This window comes from Rhinatrema bivittatum, chromosome 3, assembly GCF_901001135.1.
Source record: "Rhinatrema bivittatum chromosome 3, aRhiBiv1.1, whole genome shotgun sequence".
NCBI lineage: Eukaryota > Metazoa > Chordata > Amphibia > Gymnophiona > Rhinatrematidae > Rhinatrema > Rhinatrema bivittatum.
The window spans coordinates 523,081,073-523,101,137 of NC_042617.1; the positions used below are offsets into that span (position 1 = coordinate 523,081,073).

The following is a 20,065-nucleotide window of genomic DNA, read 5'->3' on the forward strand; positions in this document are numbered from 1 at the left end:
TGGAACTAATAACCAGCAGATTTAAATCAAATCGTAGAAAGTGCTTTTTCACTCACTGTGCAGTCAGGCCATGGGCTCCGTTGCCAAAGGACGTGGTGGGGGTGATTGGCACAGCAGGATTTAGAAGAGGTTAGACACATTCCTGGAGGAAAAGCCTGTCTGTAAAGCATTATTAGCCAGGTAGACTAGGGAAAGCCAGCTCTGTAACTGGGGGGGATTATCCAGAGAAAGATCTGCTTTTAGGACTCTGCTGGGTGCTTGTGACCCAGATTGCTGTCGGAGAGAGGATGCCGGGCTTTGATGGACCTTGGTCGACAAAACCTGGCATATCTTATGTTCTTACATATTAGCCTGACCAAGCAGCCCCATGTGCATCAGAACAGCTCTGGAACCTAGTTTTTCTCCTCCATCCCTGTTTTTGTCATTTTTTTTTTTAAATGGCATTCATATTGTTTCTTACAATTCACCTTCTGTTCCCCTTTGCTCCCACTTAAAGGCAAGAACTCACAGCATTCTAATGAGCAACAAATGTGTCAGCATCCTCCTCCAGGTCATTCACCTAAACTCTTGAATCACTTATCAGACGTCAGCCCAAGAGGGAGGACATGAACTGTCTTTCCCCTAACCCACACATCCTTAACATGCCAGCACTTCTCAGCATTACTTTACTGGTTTTTCATCTAAAGGAAAAGCTATTATAACAATAAGAGGTACCTAAACACTCCTATAGGAACAACAAAGCAGAAAGGATTACCTGCCGAAGCGTTAGCAGTTGCAGAGACACAAGCACAGCACGCCTAACAGTTCTGGATTTTGACTCCCTTTTTCGGTTCCTTTCTGCTGTTCTCAGAGAAGCAGGTGTTCCAGCTGCGGGCGCACATGTACCAGGCTCGCAGCTTGTTTGCAGCGGATAGCAGCGGCCTCTCGGATCCCTTTGCCAGGGTGTTCTTCATCACGCAGAGCCAGTGCACGGAGGTAAGAGCCCGAGATGTTAGCCTCGGCAAGCATGCGTCTGGGAAGGGTTAACCGCTCCGTCCCGCTCCCGGGAGTCCAAGGTCTCTCCGTGCCAGCCTGCCCAGCAGCAAGGTGCGGGTGGCACAGCACTTTGTTCTGAACGCCCAGAATATCCAAATATTCTCAACAAAGCGCGGCTCTGGATTTCTTTATTATTATCTCAAATGGAACTTTAACATTTATGAGTAAAGAAAAATATATTTTCATACGGGCACCCCTTTTTTCATGCTAGAATACCACTGATTTTTCTGCTGGAGGAAATTATTAGTTGGCCTTGTAACTGTGCCCCCCACCCTTCCTTTGAAAAAGTGTCCATGGTGGTCTGTGGGTCCCTGACATCCACCCACCCCCACCAGTCTGGGACTGAACCATAAAACTGAAAAAACTCTCCCTTATTAGTCCACGCCCCATGCCTTTCATCCCCACTCCCTTTTTTTTTTAATACCATCTTTTGGAGAGAGACCCCAGGCCTCTTCCAGGTAATTTCATTTGTGGGGGTGTTTTTAGCAGGCATGGGAGATCCCCACTTGCTTCTGCCCCAACGGTGTCATTTTGAAAAATGGCACTGGGTGAACACACATCTACCCAATGGCTTTGCCTGTGAGGGGAAGAGTGGGGGCTGGGATCAGCTGGGATCATTTCTCAAGATGGTGTCAGAGGGGCAGGAGCAAGTGGGATTGTCGTCTGCCCTCTGAAGACACCCCGCACAAATGGGGTAAGCTAGGGGAGGCCTGAGAGGCTATCCCTAAAGGGGGGCTCATTTAAAAAAGGGGATGGAACTAAGAGTCTGGGAACAGGCATGGCTGTGACAAAAGGAACCTTTCTTTCAATTTTATGAGATGGACCATGACCAACGGGGGTGGGAGCCGGCTGTTGGGGGCCCACGGACCACCACGAACATTTTTTCAAGGTTGGGTGAGGGCTTTTAAAAGTAATTGCAGCACCTTTAAAAGAGGGTGGCCCTGGGATGGGGGGACTGCCATTGCACATTGCCACAACTGCAGACATGTGGTATTTCCAGCCTTGGCACCGCATGGAAAAGCCACATGGTATTTACAGAACTGCGTACTCAGGTACCACAGAAATGTGCTGTTTTACTGCAGCTTAGTAAATTGGCCCCTGAACTCTTATTGCAGTAAAAGCCAAAACCAAATCTGAGCATTTCTTTTATATGTTTATTTTGTGGCCTGGCAGTTTCCTCCTGCTCCTTTGGACTTCCACATCAATGTGCAGCTTCCTCCGAAACTCAGTTTACGTGGACCCTAAGACTGGCCTCTATGTGTCGCTGTTGAGCCATGGCTAAGACTCCCTTCCCCCAGGGGCTATGAACGCTACCTCCGCAGCATCCCCAGCTCCAGACGAACTAGGGAGCAGAAGCCTGGCCCAGGAATTTAAACCAGTGTCTCCCCACATAGCAATGTATGAAACTACCTCTGAGTCAACAGGCCAGCCTGTCTGAGTTCTTCCAACAATAACAATGCACGCAAAATCATTTTTAGATTGAAAACAAACATTGCAAACAAACACACATACATACAAACACACAAATACAAACACATACACACATACATATACAAACAAACACACACACACATATATATACACACACATATATACACACACACACTGCCTGCAGTATATGATATGTGAAGCATCTCACAGCCTGAATCTTGGCCCTCTGGACTGGTATCTTTTAGAGCAGAAATTCTGAATCTCTTTCTTGCCGAGATGATCTGCCCAAGAAGCAGCTTCAGTCTTTTGGCCTGTCATTTTTTTATTCATGTCACATCTGAAATATAAACTCCCAGAATGAGATACTCATTGCTCGACAAAGTGCTTTGAACCCAGAGCCATGTTAAGATTCCAGTTGCTAATTTGTGTTGCAGGCACTGAAGGGTCTAAAACATTGTTATTAACAATGATCTTAAATGGCCCGATTCTAAATGTAATGCTCCCCAAAAGAATCACATACGTATAGAACGGCACCATCAAGGTTATTGCTAGCCCCGGTTCAGTCAGCTGAGAGAGATTTCATTTTATCTTTTTTAATTCAGTAATTTGTTTTTCATGTTTTAAAATTCTGGGCTGGATGCCAGTGCCTTTTTAATGATGATGATAATGGAATGGTGCAAGAACATTTGAACCCTGGTAAAGATGTAACATTTTGTCAAAGATCTGTTTATAATGGAAATTCTTAAACACCTCTATAAATTAGTTAGGTTACCACACTGCACCATCTAATCATCTATTTTTTTAAGGTAAAAAAGCCTGCAGAAGTGTCACAGATTCTGTCAAGTGATGGCACTGCAGTGATACCAACACAGTGGATGCTAGTTGAAGAATTTGAATAGGTGAAGAAGCTGTGTATGGGGAATATATCTCTGTGAAGCAGAACTGAATATTCCCCAAGCTGGTCTTGACTATCATTTTTTGAGGAAATAGAAAAGTGCTGTGTGTCATATCTATCCAGACATTCAACCCACTTACCCAGCTCAGAAGTGTTGCCGAATCGGCTCTGGTATTCCAATCACGCGTGTTCCAGCTCCCCAAGGATGTGAACTACAGGCTACAGCAATGAAAAATAAAATCACAGAAACTTTGTTTTGTACATTGTTTGTGCAAAATAGAAAGTTAAAAATAGCGGAGTTGCAACCACAGCTCCAGTGGTATTTCTCAATGTTTTGGTGTCTCTTGTAGGTACTGAATGAGACCCTGTGCCCAACCTGGGACCAGCTTCTGGTATTCGATAATGTGGAGCTGTATGGTGAAGCTCAGGAGATGCGAGATGACCCTCCGATTATTGTCATTGAAATCTATGACCAAGACACCGTGGTAAGGGAATGCTTTCCTCTGGGCACTGTGGTAGAGTCTAGTAATGCTCAGCGGATGATTTCTCAGAACCCAGCATGATAAAAAAGAAACATATACCAGCACCATAGACAATAGTATGTCTGTAACAGTGAGTCTTAGGTTTGGTTCTCAAGGATTACAAGTGTGGTGTTCAGGATAACCAACCTATGGAAATTTCCAGAGAGATAGCCTGGTAGTCTGGTGTAACAAAAATGACAAGAGGCAGGTGACACCTTATAGACTAACCAATTTATTGAGGCATGAGCTTTCATGACCAAGTCCACTTTGTCGAATGCAGGAAAATTAGACTTGTTCTTAGACCATACCTAGGCTGTCATATCTAGTGAAAATTCATTGTGGCACTCCTGAAAGTCAAACTTGTTTGCGGCTCTTGAGAACTATGCCCTAGTTCTTCTTTCTACTCCCTAGCCATTAGGAGAAACCACAGAATGGAAGTGGGGAGGTGGCTCAGATGGTCATTTTAAAACAAGCACATGTGTGCCCCTACACGCGCGTATCGGCACGCGAGGAAATATAAACTGGAATTTTAAATCCTGCACCCATTTGCACACGTATGTTTTAAAAATGCACCAATCGCATGTATGTAAGGTTCTCCATGGAAAGCCAGCATGCGTGTGTCTTCCATAGGACTTTGTCATCTTTTACGCTCATATGTAGGTGGATTTCAAAACATGTTCACGCGAGGCACATTCCCAATTTTCCAGTTAATCCACCAGTATGGCCAGTTAATATCGAGGTCTTTCAGACCCTCTCATTCTTCATCCTGCACAACCCCCAGTTGATCTGGACCCTTTATCCTGTCCTATAAGCCCTAGAACTTGAGGTCTACAGGCATGCTCATCATTGGGAGTAGCCGTGAAGTTACACAGATATCTAGGCTACTTGTGCTGTGGTTTTCAGCTTTAACATATGGAGTCACGTGTGTGTTGTCCCCACCCCAGAATGCCCCTGTTCTGCCCCTTCCCTTCCCCCCCCCCCCTTATTTTCTCGCACACACGGGTACATACACGGGTAATTTGTGGCTTTTTAAAATCTGCATTTCTCATACGCAGCCCACATACGCTTTTAAAATCAACCCCTTAGAGAATAGCAGTGCTTGGATCATAAAAGCGTTCTGTTGAGCTTACTCTTTAACATGGATTCTGCTTTTTCTCGCATTCATTTCTTTTGTTTTGTTTTTCTAATGGATTTTGCTGAATTTGTCATCAACTTATGAGCTAAAACACTCATATTTCAATTAAAGGATGTCACTTGCAAGGTACTAATGTCACAGATCAAGAGTACCAGGATTGAGAAGCAGCTATGACTGACATCGTTTCAAAAGTAATTGTGATTTTTAACTCACACCATGAGCGTGCTCTGTGACTTGTAAGCGAAGCAGGAAATCGAGCTGAACACTTCTGACTTTTAAAAAAAAATAAGTTTCAGACTACTTTCACACGTTAGCAATAAATTATTTGCCAGTAGTGCACATAAGTGCAACATAACAGGAAGTCATTATGGAAACCTGATGTGACAGCCCAGCTTGCATCGGTAAAAAGTTGATTTTCATTGATTCCTTACATTAGAAATGCTGGCAGCTTTTCAGAGCAGTGTGTCTCAAACCGGTCCTGGTATGCCCCCTAGCCAGTTGGAGGTTTTTTAGGATATCTATAATGAATATGCATGACGTAGATTTGTGAATATTCCAAACATTTCTGCTGGCAAGGAGGTACTCCAGGACCCACTGGAGAAACACTGGTTTAGATGGTAGTAGAATACTGAAACCCTGAGATGTAGTGGGGAATAAAACATTAAATATCAATGTCCTTTTATTGGAGCTGAAGCAGCCTGTGAAGTATTCTGGATAAAGTTCAAGATGGCAAAGAACAGTTTATGAGGCCTACGCGTCTGATGTTCTGGCTTTTGGAACGTTAGGCTGGAGAAAGTGAAAGGGTTTTCTGGCTCTTTTTCCCCTTTCTCCACAAAAGTAGAACTCAAATATTGGAGGCCAACTAGCCTATCTGCTCCCTGAGTGCTTCTCTCCTATATCCTATGGGTTCAGGTTTGGACTACTTTTGCTATGTTTGTTATGGGAATGTTTCTTTATCCCACACTAAGTGTTAAGGTAAGAGGATGCCATGTAGGAATGAATGCAAGAAATCCAGTTGGCCAGGGCACCTCGTTCCTTCCAAGCGAAACTTGCTTAGAATAACATCAGTACTTAAAGAGTTTACCCATAAAGTACCAGGGATTTTTTTTTTTTTAAAGAAGGCACAAAAATTATGTTCTTTGTTTTTGAGAAATATCAGAGAACTTGCCTCACTCCGGGTACTACACAGAGAGCCATAAATGAATCCAACCTAGGATAAGAATAAAGCAGAAACTGTATAAACTTTGTTGGAACATACCTACAGTATGATTAATGAAAAAGTTCCAGGAACTTTTATGTGAAGTAACATTCAAATTTACATAGGTGCCATACTGGAGTGGAGAACCAAATTGCACATAGTTAGGATCTAGTAAAGGAAAAGTAGGTCCCATTATAAGATCACATCTTATAACACAAAAAGGGTTTTTTGTGGTCTCTTTAAGGCATACGTTCACAGTATTTAGAGTAAGAGTTTTGTCTGTTCTGTAAACTTGAAGATGGTGTCTTCTGTGGACTAGGAATGTGCTGTCATTTGTTTTGTTTCATTTTGATTGGTGTGTGCTAAGGGGATTTATATGCTTAAGGCCTGATTTTCAAAAGCATTCAAATGCTTAAAACTGGTTTTACATATGTAAATGCATTTTACCCTTTTAAGTGAGCTTTTGAAAATTACTACAATATATGTCATTGAATTGTTAATAGGTTTTACACCTAAATGCACTTTAAGCACGTAAATGGGCTTTTGAAAATTGCTATGATAGCAAGTTACTTTTATGCACATAACTCCTTTGCAAATTACCTCATGTTTTTTGATACTTGCTAACTTTATATGGCAAACTAAGGCCTGCGAAAACGGGGGCGGGGTGAAGGAGGGGCAGGCCTGCAAAAGTCCGCAGCCTTCGCACCATGGTGGTGCGCTGGCTGCCGGCTTTCTCACCAAATAGCGCCACCGTGAAAGGTGGTGCTATTCGGCGCGCTACTGCCGACGATAATGTTAGTAACATTATCGCTGGCAGCAAAGATACCTCCGACTCCTCCTCTCCCCACCCCGACTCCTCCCCTCCCTCTAATTTGCATTCTATCACATGCGATAAGGCCCTTTTCGCATGCGATAGAGGCTTATTGCACTCGATATGGCTGTTTCGCGTGCGATAAGCCTTTGATAAATGACCCTATAAATCACATTAGCACACACTAAGTCAAATTTATGCACACTAAATGGGTTTAGCATGGATTAAAAATATTTAGTGCACACTAAAATAAAATCTCTTAAAACAAAAAAAAAATTAAGTGAAAAAATAAAACGAAATAAACAAAAACACATTTTTCAGCTACAAAATCCTACTGAGGACCAGACTGCTGGCTTTTTGGTATGACATAGTTCTTATAGTTGAGTAGAAATCCAACACGAATGCTGGTATTAAGTAATACAGTCCCAATACTTCATTCAGGTATATAAATGTAAAGTCTCATTTATTCGAAAATTGGCAACTCCATTGTTATAAAGCGCAATCTTTCATGCACACGGGGTCCCCCGACACGGTCCCGTGTTTCGCCAGCGGCTGCGTCGGGAGGGATGCCTGGGATGCCTGGGATGCCTGGAACTTAAGAAATCCGTCTAAGATTTTCCTGTTTGAGTTTGTGGGCATCCCTCCCGACTCAGCCGCTGGCGAAACACGGGACCGTGTCGGGGGACCCCGTGTGCATGAAAGATTGCGCTTTATAACAATGGAGTTGCCAATTTTCGAATAAATGAGACTTTACATTTATATACCTGAATGAAGTATTGGGACTGTATTACTTAATACCAGCATTCGTGTTGGATTTCTACATTACTGGTTTGAATGCTGGCCATAGCTCGGTTTGCTTGTGGATAGTTCTTATAGTTATCATACAAAATAAGATCTTGTTAGAGTTGCTGTGTATGCTTTATTATAACATACTGATAATGGTAGAGTCCCAGGATCAATGCAAATAAAAGATGCTGATGTACTATAGTCAAAGTGCATCCTTATTCACAAAGGTCATGTAATTTACCAAAATAGATAATAGTGCACATTAAATAATCTAACGCACACTATTTGCCCTTTTAATGTACAAAAGTTAACTATTTACTGCATATAGTTTTATACTTGTGAAATTTCTTCCAAATTCATTGTTGACGAGTATCTGTGATGCAAAATTATGCAAAGCAGCTCATTAACTGTGAGCGCACAATTGAACTATGCACAAAAATCCTTCACAAACCCAATTTTGCAAAAGGTTTAACTGCATCTTATCAAGTATGAAAGGCAGAAGTTTGATAGCAGGGTTTTCAGAATATCCATTTTGAATATGCATGAGGTATAGTTAAAGTGTTTGAATAAACATTGATAGAAAAATATGCTATTTTGCTAGCTGGTTCATTTGCATAGAAGTCCCAGTAGCAAAGTAGCAGGTGGGTGCCGAAACCAAAACAGTGCATGTAAGTCTGTGCACTTTAGTACTCGGGCCTCTATGGGCCTTATTTTCTAAGGCTATTGCAGGCTTGCGCTAACAGCGCAAGCCTGCTTACGAAGGTAGTGCACGCCTGTGCTACCTAAATCGGGGCGGAGTCGGCCCCGGAAGAGGAGGAGTCGGGGCGTCACCGGGGCCGACTCTGCAAAGACGGCGCCGCCAGCGAAAAGGTAAGGGCCTTTTCGCGTCCTATTTCGCACCCAATAACTACACCTTCTGTGGTGGCGCTATTGGGTGCGAAACTGGCAACGATCGCACCGAGGCAGTGCGATCACTGCCAGCTAGCACAGGACCGCCTGTGCTAGCACAGCACCCCCCATTAGCTCTATTTTCTAAAGTATCGCAGGCCTGCGATACTTTAGAAAATGAGGCCCTATGTATGCCTCTGTGTGTTCTGTGGCTGTCCATGGTGCTGAAATTGGTCCCTGTCAATTTAAGCACAGAACGATTAATTTCCTGGCAATTTTTTTTACAGACAGTTGTGCTTGTTAGGTTGCTCTCTTGCTTCTGTTGAAGGTGACCTGTCAGTCACCAATGTTACAAACTCTCCATACAACACATTCTTGGAACTGCTCCAAATAAATGCATCATGAAAATTGATCAATGCTATTCCAACAGCCATGCTCCCTAAAATGAGATAGTATTTATATTTTCAGTCAATTGTTTTAAAAAGGGGGGAGGGGGTGAGAAAAGAAAAAGGTGCATAAGGTGCTGGAAAATTTGGTTGAAAATAAACATTGAATTTTCTGATCTCTAAGAATACAGATGGTGGTTCAGGCTGATGACTTTCCATGGCTTGCATGATCCTGCAAAAGTCAACTAAGAGCCATCTTGGCTAGAGCAGAGCAGTCAGCTTTAATGAGCCCTGGAGGACCACTCATCTCACGTTAGCTCACTATTTAAAATATTGTAACTATTTTTTTTTCCTCATGTTCACACTCCATCTGGATCTCATTTGCTTGGGATAAGTACAGCGTGTTTTGCTAGAGTTAACTGTAAAATAGATCCGTAGATATAGAAGTTTTTTTTTAAATAGCTGTATATGTCTGTAGCTATATGTATTTGACAAATCAGGGAATGCAACAAGGCCTACAAAGAAAACAGCTGTTCCTGGCAGCTGATCTCACTTTCATCATGCCCTTGTCACAAGACAATGACAAGGTGCACAACAGAATGCACAGATTCATAGGAATCTGACAGGATCCATGATATGAATGCTTCTGCTATGACGCCTAGAACTGGACTAGGACCTCCAATTCATTTCATATAGAGAACCATAACTTGGATATGAGCTAGTAGCCTAGAGGAAAAAGGCTCTGTAATGCTATGTCAATTCCTCTGATCTATTTGGCAGATGTATCTCCTCAATAGAATTGTTGGCATTAAAAATACTATTCAAAAGATACATTATAGTAGTAAAACCTTGTGTTGCATCCCCTCTGAACTGTAAAAGTTTGCACTCTGTCTGTTACTGTGGGTACCATATTGCATCAACGTTTTCTCTGAGAGGTCACTGATCTTCTAGCGCAGCAGCAACCTCTGAAGACACTGAATTCAGATCTCGCTTGAGAGCAATACATGTTGGAACTGGAGCAAAAGATATCCCAAGACACTAATTCATTTCATGCAGTATCAACCAAATTGGTCATGGGGTAGCCAGTTGATTTGAAATGAGCACATAAAAACCTAGAATCATCAAAATGCTATAAATATAACGGAAATAGTGCCCATGCTAAAAAAAAAAAGGGGGCATGGTTAGGCTAATTTTCTTGCTCCTGCATCACATAGGTCATTTCCGCAACACACGATACATTTATCACACCTACTCTATTTTTTGCATTGCATGCTGATTAATCCACCGCAGGCGCAATCAAGCTAGGTAGAGAGTACATTGTATAAATTAACTCCTCTTTTACCTTCCATCACTCCAAATTACAGAAAATCTTCACTGCGGTTTGCACCTCTGACTGTGTATGTAAAACGGCCCCCCAAACCTCACCCCAAGTTAAAAGTGGCCCCTCTTACAGTGGAATAAATAGTAAACTTATATATTGCTCTCTCTCTCTCTCTCTCTCTCTCTCAGAAAAAAGGTATAATTATTTCTGGTGTTAAAACCCACATTGCTGTGTGTTACTGTATTGCATTTATTTAATGCGTGCATTAGGGTCTTAATACGAAATGATAAATGACCCAGAAAGTTTCTTAAAAAGGTGGAAAAACCTATGGTCTCAGATCAGATTAACAAGTGATATGTTGCCTTGTCTTCTGCAACTGGGAAGTAAATGCAATGGGACCAGTAGGTTCTCCTCAAAAATTCTAAGAGGAGATATCCTTAGAATTCATGTTCTGTATTGGTACCTGACCTAAGAAAGAATAATTTTAAAGCCCATTTGTTAGTCATTGGACATGTTTGTCCCCGGGTGGCTGCTATTAAAATCTGTTTATTCTGCTGTGACTTCCTTGTACTCAAGGAATCCTGACACAGGCAAGGTTTATTCTGGAAAGCTATCAGCTATTAGCAGTCGCCCCTACTGTACCCCTACTGATGCCACAATAACTATGAAAAGGAGCTAACTAATCTCAGGTAAACATGTCTTGAGCACACTAGATGATCCTACCGCTGGACCTGCTGTATGTTGTTCTTGTTATCAGCTGGTGTTGTGCTGTGGTTCTGTATTATGTTTTATTATGTTTTACTGTTCAAACCCAATAAAATAACAATTTCAAAAAAAAAAGAAAAAGCTGCAGGTTCCATGCATGATCTGTAGGTCTGCTGCAGCCAGCAGTGAGAAACTCACAGCCTCTTGTGGATAGCCTGGGGAAACTCCAGATATTTTATATACCTTTTGTATACCTTTTGATATTATCAGATCATCAACCTTTCTTTTTGATGGGAAAAAAAAAAAAGACAGCATTTTTTCCCACCAAGTTCATGGCTATAAAGTGCCCTGAGGTGCAGTGTTTTTTTAAAGGCATTTTAAGCATATCCCTGTTGCAGCTCACCCCTTCCTGTCCCCCACAATTCCTGGCAAAGGGGCCTAGGTACTAAGCCATTTCTCATCAACACAAAAATAAAAGAAGACCTTTAGTACATAGTCCCAGGTGTCTTGCTAAATTTCATCACCCTAAAAATGAGAGTGCCAAGCTCTAGCAGAGAAGTGACCTCTTCCTGGGGTTAGTATTAGTGAGGTGTGAGGCTCTGAAATAATTCATTTTAGATATAATCTTTTACAGGGGAGGTCTCACAAAGTATTTCTTTTTTGTAATTTACAAATTTTGGGTATCTAAAGTGAATCTGTTTACTCTCGGTATTTCATTCATGTTGCTGCTTGATTTTGATTGTCTCTGAAATCATACATTCCTCCATTTCAAACTGAGATGCTGTTCCTAGGGCATTGGTGGTAATTAACTCCCTATGTTGACATTATTGTATACAAGGAGGTTTCTATCAAGGCAGGCAGGAGAGTTTATTCTTGCCACTGGTAGCACTATCTCCTGCACTATACAGCATTCCTCAGCCTTGCAGATTATTTTATGTTTCAATAGTCAACTACTGTCAAGTATTTCCAATATTTTGGTCTTTTTTTGTAATCAAATACTCTACCCCAATAAATAGTGTCTCCGATGCTCTGCTATCTGGTTCCTGACGTTCAGCTATGCCTCCTCCAGCACCATTTGAGGCTGTGATGGATGTCTTCCTGTTCCCAGTTCATTACTCTTATACACTTTAATATTTTGCGATCAAATTAATAATAATTTAAGCATACAATTATATGTGAGAGACCAAATTTGCAGGTAAGGATTCTTTTTTTTTTTTTTTTTTTTTTTTTTTTAAATACTTTGTAGTTTGTGAGACTTTCCCTTTAAATATCATTAACTTTGTAGCACTATCCCCTAGCACTGAATTTCTGAATTGTGTTTATCAGACCCTTTGGCAGTGAAAAAAAAAATGGCTAGCAGGGCTGGGAGAAGGTGTGAAAAAATTCAGATATGGGGGCATTTTCCATGCATTTTCTTGCACAAGTGTTTCAAGGCAAGCTCAGATGATTTACTGAGCATTGATCTACCATGCCAAAGTATTAATGTTTTTCTAGAAGGATCAAAGCTCAGAGCTCAAGTTCTGATTCAAAGCTAGAGATTTCGAATCCTTAAAACATTTATTTATAAATGTTCTGTCATAGAGCTGGATCCTCAAATAAGAATGACCAGATGACTCCATGAGCAGTGCAACACTGTGTGGATGCCAGAATAACTACTTTTCCTTTGCCCAGTTTACCACTGGCTATAACAGTTGTCTCTTGGGATAAGTATTTTGAAGAGACTGCAATTTTTACTTGCTGGGTTTACTGATTTTTGGCTTCTTCTTGAAAGAGCAGAATTCTCACATGTCCATCTGGCAGCAAGCTGCCTAGTGCCCCCCTTGGCTGTAGGTATTATGAACATGCAAAAAGTGAAGCAAAAATACAGTGAACACATGTTAATAGACATATTTATTAATTAAATCATGTCCTTAATCTATTAATGAATTAAAGTAATAACTACAGAGGAATTTAAGTTAAAGAGCAATAGCTACTGACACTAGTTCATTCAGAAAAAGTCATAATTTTCTATCTGCAGTACTGTTTTAGGCTCTTAGTCTATAATAAAAAGGCATCACCGCATCAACTAAGGCTGAATGAACAGGCAGTAAATTAGGACCCAGCCGATATGTGCAGATAAGAGAATGTGCACACATCCAAAAGGCACACAGGTGAAATTGATCGTGCTTTAACTTTTATTTGTACTGCCTTGAAAGTTCAACAAAGTGACTTTAAAAACTGCATAGGAGTGAAGAAAAATATCATTTCCAATGTTCCTGGGTTCAGCTGGTCATGCTAACTTACAACTACCACACACCGGGCTCTGATGAATGAATCACACACGTGTGTTTATTCATACTGAAATCTCATAGCTCGCAGCATGCTTGTGTATCTGGTTCAAACTAAGGGTGAACTAGAGTTCATTTTTATTTACTTTGGGGGGGGGGTTCTCACATTTTTTTTCAAATTCTCATTTAGTAACCCTCATTTAATGACTATATTTTCAACCCATTCATTTTCTAGTTGGGAAGGATTCTCCCAGCCCTTGGCATTTTAGAAAACATTCTTACTTTCTTACTAAGTGCAATGTGACTAAATATCTTAGCGTGTGGAATTTACTGATTATTCAACCTTTTCAAATAGAAACCTCTTAAGCCAGTAACAACAACATAGTTAAAAATACAGAAAATGAAAGAGGACTTAAACAGCTGAAGGTTCTTCTGTATGTTGCATCTGTGGATCCTTGGACTGGGGTGAGAATGGCTCTGCCTGTGGGAAGAGGTCCCTGCAGGTTCTCACCACCAGTAGGTGGACCGTGACCAAGTGAGGCTTCACCTATACCAGTCCTCGTTCCCCTCAGTTTGAGCCATTAGGTGCTGGGGCCGGCAAGACTTAGGTGAAGGTCTTTGGGAGCAGGCAAAATATTGGAATCCAGGGCCAGGCTATAGTCAAAGCAGGCAGCTATCAGTCGAGATGAGGTCCAGGCTGGTGTCAGATGAAGGCAGCTTTCAGGCAAGGTGAGGGTCCAAGCAGAGGTCAATACCAGGTATCCATCTGAAGCACTGGGAGACCAGAAGGTGAAACAGAAAATGGGTCAAACTAGACGGGTGAGGCAGGATCAGGCTGGGCCGACGAGGCAACAGGCTGGCAACATGCACTACAGAGTAGCTGGACCTGTTGCTGAGGCAAGGAAGAGCATCTGAGGAGCCCTTAAATAGGCCCAGGGATGATGATGTCATCAGAAGGTGCCATGGCCTTTTCCCACCTTGGGCCCTTTAAATGAATGGCTGTCAGGCATGCACGTGCCTAAGGAGGGCAGCGATCAAGGCGGTATCCTGTCGCGTCACAGGAATAGCTGAAGACCAGCGTCGGGGGAAGTAGCGTGACTCGCGGGGTTCTCCCATGGGCTGCAAAATGCAACACTGTATATATCATGTATGGCACATGGGACTTGTGCTGTGAGATAGGCCAGGGCTCGGGCAGGTCCAGGTAGATATCTAAAGGCAATACTGGGGATTCTATAAAATACAGAGCGCAGGTACTGAACATATTGTTGACTTCAGCAAAATGCATGACACTTGGAGACTATGCATGAGAGGGCTGAGGCACACTGGTAGAGCTCAGAGGCACTAGCGATGAAACTGCTGGTGTTCCCTGTCACTCAAAGCTGAATACGTGTTGATAGAGCTGGTTGGGAATCCAGTAATGGAAAGGATAGTTGAGGGGGAGGAGGAGAACACAGGTCAGGATCCGAACGCCTCAACAGAGCCATGTTCCTGAAAGCTGTACTTCTGGCGATGGCAAACGCTTCTAGAAAGCAGAGGCTCAGCTGGAATGCCGAGAGTATCACATTCTTAGGAAAAGAGGCATGGTTTCCTTGGAAACCAAATAGCAAAACATACAAGTAAAAAAAAAATTAGTTTTACACTCGCTCACATTTCCTTATTGAACCAGCCCCCTCTGTCTCCTAGATCTACTGTGAGATTATTTAAATTGACTTCTGGTCCCATCCAGCCTTTGCCTCAAGACACATAACTGGGGCTGAAGGCAGTTATCTCACAGATGCAGAGCAGGCTATTGCTTTCAGTAGAAGCTGTTTGCTGCCCCTGAAATAAATGTAAATATACAGAACACCAGTCTTCTGCCAAAGAGAGAGTTCCTTATTTGAAAAGGTAATATTTCAATGCTGAGAGCTCAAAGCAGCAAGTACCATAAGTAATTTAACTTACAGGGATGCTGTTTTATTTTGCAAATATGACACGGCTTCCACTCGCAGCCTTCAAAGTTTGACAGAGATTCGGTAAGATATGCAATGAATCTTGAATTCTCAGCAGGGTAACGTAAAGGTTAATCAGTGAAATGAATCTGACAGCGGCTCAGAGGCAGTGATGAGAGGGATTTGATTCCAGAGCTCAGCTTCCACTCCTCAGGCAGCTGCAGAGGTGGCACTCAGGGCCTCCAGAAGGGAGAGGAGTCCCAGATATTATTGTCAGTGACACCTACTGGTTAGCATCAACATGCACCCAGCAGGACTGTGACTCAGACCACGGGTTCTTGCTGCAGTGTCTGGGCTGACCAGGAGGAGGCTGGGAATAGGGGAAACCCTGGGTAGTTGTGAACAAAGGGTAACGGGGCCAAATCCTCGTGTAGGCTTGCCCCAGTGTAGCTGAAAGCCCTACCAGACCAAAAATAATTACTTTAAGAAATCAAGACAAAAAAACAGGATCTGAGAATTTATGATACTTTTCTTTGTCCTGCTTGTTTAAGAGAAAAGGTTATTACACAGAGAGCAACAGACAGGGATTTCTGAATTACAGTTAATAAAGACATCATGGAGTTCTGCTGACAGGTGATTCAGTTTCAGGTTTTTTATAGAAGTCACTGTTTCTGTTAATTTTTCTTCTTTTGTTTTTTTCTTGGAATTTGGAAGACTCTTCCATTTTTCATGACTTCTTCCCATAATTATTGTCTTCCTCCATGATTTTCAATATTTGCCATGCTTTTCTCCCAGTGGCCTCCTGCCACATTCTGTTTAGCAGTTTATTCCGAAACAAAAAAAACGATGTGTTGGCTATTTCTAGCTTTTGAATGTTTATCATTGGCACCCATTGTTTGTAGCCTGTGGCAATCACCCAACCTATGAAGCAATAATCAAAACTGGCCGTGTTTGTGCAGGCCCTGTGGGGACTTCTAACCACGGGGTTTGCACCAATAATCCAAGCAAAAGGCCACACAGATTTTTGCTTTGATTATTGCCCCTGGAAAACTAACCCGCAGAGTCTGTGCCTGCTTTCTCCACATGTAATATTTCCATCAGAAACTATGCAGGTAGGTTTGAACAATCAGAGTGATGGGTATGGTTCCACTCTCTGCCCCCAGAAACGCAACCAGAATCCGCAGGTACAGGTATGTGCGTCACTGAACTTTTCACCCACAGACAGATCGGGCAGTGCGCCCGGAAAGAGCTTTGAATCTTTTGGGGAAAGGTGAAGCAAATCACGGTTAAGCCGTCTCTGGAATCACGGCTTAACCAATGCAAAAGATGTTAAAGGGGGTATTCCCTAACTGGAAATTCAAAACTGAGGACAAGATGTTATCCCACTGGGGTATTGCAAGATGTTATCGCAGAGGGGAAACCATCCGAATTTGACTTTGATTTAAGATGATCATTTTCTAAAAGCTATATAAATATATATCTTCTTGTTACTACTTTATGTGCTTAAAACCTCAACAAACAGAGTTTATGAACCATAGCAGCACAGGCTTATTTTTAAAAACCTGCTGCTACACAGCCTAAATAGTCCCATAGGCTGCAGTCGATTGGTGCTGAGGGCCTGCCCAGCTTGTTGCAGGGCAGACGCGCTTCCTGTTTCCTCCAGTACTGAGAGGCCGTGTGCCGGGAGAGACAGGATCCAGGCGCCATTCTGTAAGACGGACTGATCGACAGCACCTCAGGACCCATGAAGTTCTTTCCTGGTGTGGGAAAGATTTTTTATTTCTAAAGAAATGGTTGTTTCTATTACATCACAAACTTGACAGGTGCCAACCAAAGTGATAACCATTTTTCATTCCCTAGCGTGAAGGCCATGGATAATAATAATAATAAAAAAAAAATAAACATCTGGGGGAGTCTGCCATGATTGGGAACTGTATTAAACAAGAGTGTGCGTTTTTTGGTCAGCAGTAAATCTGTTTATGGGGACTTCTTATTTTTAAAAATATTGCAATATATCCACAAGGATGTTAAACTGGATGAGATGAACGAGAACAGACAGAGGGAGCATGCAGGACATGGGACCTGGCTGTCGATCCCTCGTGACCGGTCCTGCATCACTGTCGGTTTTAATGAATTCTAGAGAGGTTGACCTGGCATCCTGGAGGATGCAAACCCAAATCCCCTTTTTTTTCCATCACTTTCTCACACTTTTCTTCTGTTCTCTTTGTTTCTCACTCCCTTTAACCTGAACTTCTCAATCTAAATCTGTTTTGTTTGCTTTTGGCTTTCTTCTTTCTCTCACCTTTCAGCTGTCCCTCCTTCTCTTCCTTACCACCTCCTGAGCTTCCCCTCCCTAGTCTTCAGATGTGGTCAGGGAGTGCACCTCCCATCGGTTTTGAAAATCACTGTCTCTACCTTTCAGGGAAAGGCAGATTTCATGGGCCGAACCTTTGCCAAGCCAGTGGTGAAGATGGCAGACGAGGGGTACTGCTCGCCCCGCTTCCCCCCTCAGCTGGAGTACTATCAGATATATCGGGGAAACTCCACTGCCGGAGACCTCCTCGCAGCCTTTGAGCTCCTCCAGGTAACTACCATAATTGCAAAAAAAAAAAAAAAAGCTTCGAACTGAGTCTGGACAGCTTGTGCAAAGTGTGATTTTTAACCCGAGCAGTGCTGGAGTGCTGTTAACACCAAGTGCATTCAATGTTTGTCTTCTGCTGGCACACAGTTACTGCCAAGGAAGCAAAAGGGCAATAATTACAATAAATGCAGAGCTATAGATCATCTTCCCCTAAACAGTACCTCAGAAGTGTTTTATAATGCATTTATTTGTATTCATTTGATATTCCACCGTTTCCAATAATAAGGCACAAGGCACATTACAAGAAGAAATATTGCAAAGTGTGGTACATAATGTAGGGAAGAGAGTTCATTTCATGTTTCAGAATATATAGCAGGTAATTTGCAAAAGCTTTTTGAAAATTACATTGGGGCTTGTGCATATAAAATTCGGTGCAGAAGTGATCTCTTGTTTATTCTTGTACTTGACAAGGGCGTTTCCTGGGGTGGAGTTGAGGTGGGGAACTCATTTGCATGCGTTAAGTCTGGAGTTCATTCTGCCCTCCTCTGACAGAAAGTGAAAAGGAGGACTGTAGGATTCCTCAGTCCTATTCCGCTGGATAGGAATCAGTAGGGAATTTTAAGTGTTGTAGAGATGTATTCCTGTGCCATTATCTTTATGCAACTTCATTGTTTGTAATATTATTCCATTATTACAGCTGGGTGAACTGAAGCACAGAGAGCGTAGGCTGCCTTACCCATTCTCATGTGCATGGAGGAGCCGTTGGTCACTTGACTGGTATTAGAAACTGTAAGCTCAGGCTCTGACACAGAATGGCATTTACCCTTCTGCACAGTAAGATGTGTGTCCAGAGGACATTATGAGGATTAGATCACTGAAGGGCTTAGCCCAGTAAAATAAAGCTCCCATGAGGCAGGATTGCAGTACCTCCTCCTGGCGGTGACTTAGTATGCCTCTGCCGCAGTGACAAGGAAGAGACTTGCAAGGCACCAACATTCAATTTCTATGTAGAAAACCTTTGTGATGGTCCAACAAACAAATATCAAGGCCTCAAAAGTGCAGCCTGCATCCAGAGTCGTAAGCTACAGCCTGCGCAAATGTAACAGAACACTGACATCTAGTGATAAACTGTGTTTATAATCTCTTAACCACTGGCTTCCCTAATAGTTTTTCTACTGGCGTGTACTAGTACTTGCCAACTAGGGCAACACTGTGCATTTTGCTGTCCTGTTTAAAAAATATTCAGTTCTGTTCCCCAGGGCTCAGCATTCAGTGACTACCATAGACATAGAATCTCTGCAGCCTCCTACCCAGATCTAGGGAGAGGTCAAGCCCTGGTGCTGCTCCAGATTCTTCAGCGTACACACTGGAGGAGGGAGAGCTGAACTTGGAGTCAGCCAGCCCTAGCAAGCAGGCCGATACAATACAGCGATTGGATATGGGTTTTGGTCGCACGTCCACAACCCCCTTGACCATAAGGGGATTAGCGTGTCCAAAACGAACATCCAACCCCCGTGAAATAATAGCGCTCATCACAATCAAATGCACGTTGATGAGGCTATTAGCTATTCGCCCCAGATACGAAAAAAAAGAAAAACAAGTGCGCCCAATCTGTACATTTCTATGCTCAGAAATTAACGCCTGCCCAGAGCACAGGTTAGGAAAACAGATGCTTATAAGATTGAGCGTCTTGTTTTTCTAACCCGCTGACAGCCACTTCTCCTGGGCACCTGCTGCCAAGGAGGCACTAGGGGCACACATTTGTCCCCAGCGCCTCCTTGGCAGTGCGACCCCCTTATTTGCATATTCTATCGCGTGCCCGTAGAGGTGGCTGGGCGCAGGTTAGGAAAGCGGGCGCTTGACACAGCTCCCGTTTTCTGAGCGGCTTTATTGTATCGGCCTAAAGGAGAGGATGTGCGAAGTGTCAGGAAGTAAAGAAAGTGGCAAGATGTAGAGCAGTCCAGGAGGCAGGGCAGGCAAGGCCAGACCAGGTTCCAGTAGCTGCTGCTCAATCGGTCTTCAAACCTCAGCAAAGCTAGCTGAATCACTTGAGCCTTCAACCAACTGATGGATCAACTAATCTCCTTTGGAGACCACTGCCCCTGTACAATCAGTTCCTGGCAGTGTCGATATGGTTGCAGATTGCTCTTATCCAGTTTGACAATCCAACCCAGCTC

At 42.8% G+C, this 20,065-nt stretch overlaps 1 protein-coding gene across 7 annotated transcripts in view; it reads left to right on the forward strand.

The window, feature by feature from the left end:
- The window catches only part of OTOF (otoferlin), a 773,648-nt gene that overhangs the window by 620,911 nt on the left and 132,672 nt on the right, over nucleotides 1–20,065 (forward strand). For all 7 annotated transcript variants that reach the window (XM_029596247.1, XM_029596250.1, XM_029596249.1 and 4 more), the window contains 3 exons: nucleotides 851–975; nucleotides 3,712–3,846; nucleotides 17,730–17,891. In XM_029596247.1, the coding sequence (XP_029452107.1) occupies nucleotides 851–975; nucleotides 3,712–3,846; nucleotides 17,730–17,891 (422 nt within the window). The remainder of the gene's footprint in view (nucleotides 1–850; nucleotides 976–3,711; nucleotides 3,847–17,729; nucleotides 17,892–20,065) is intronic.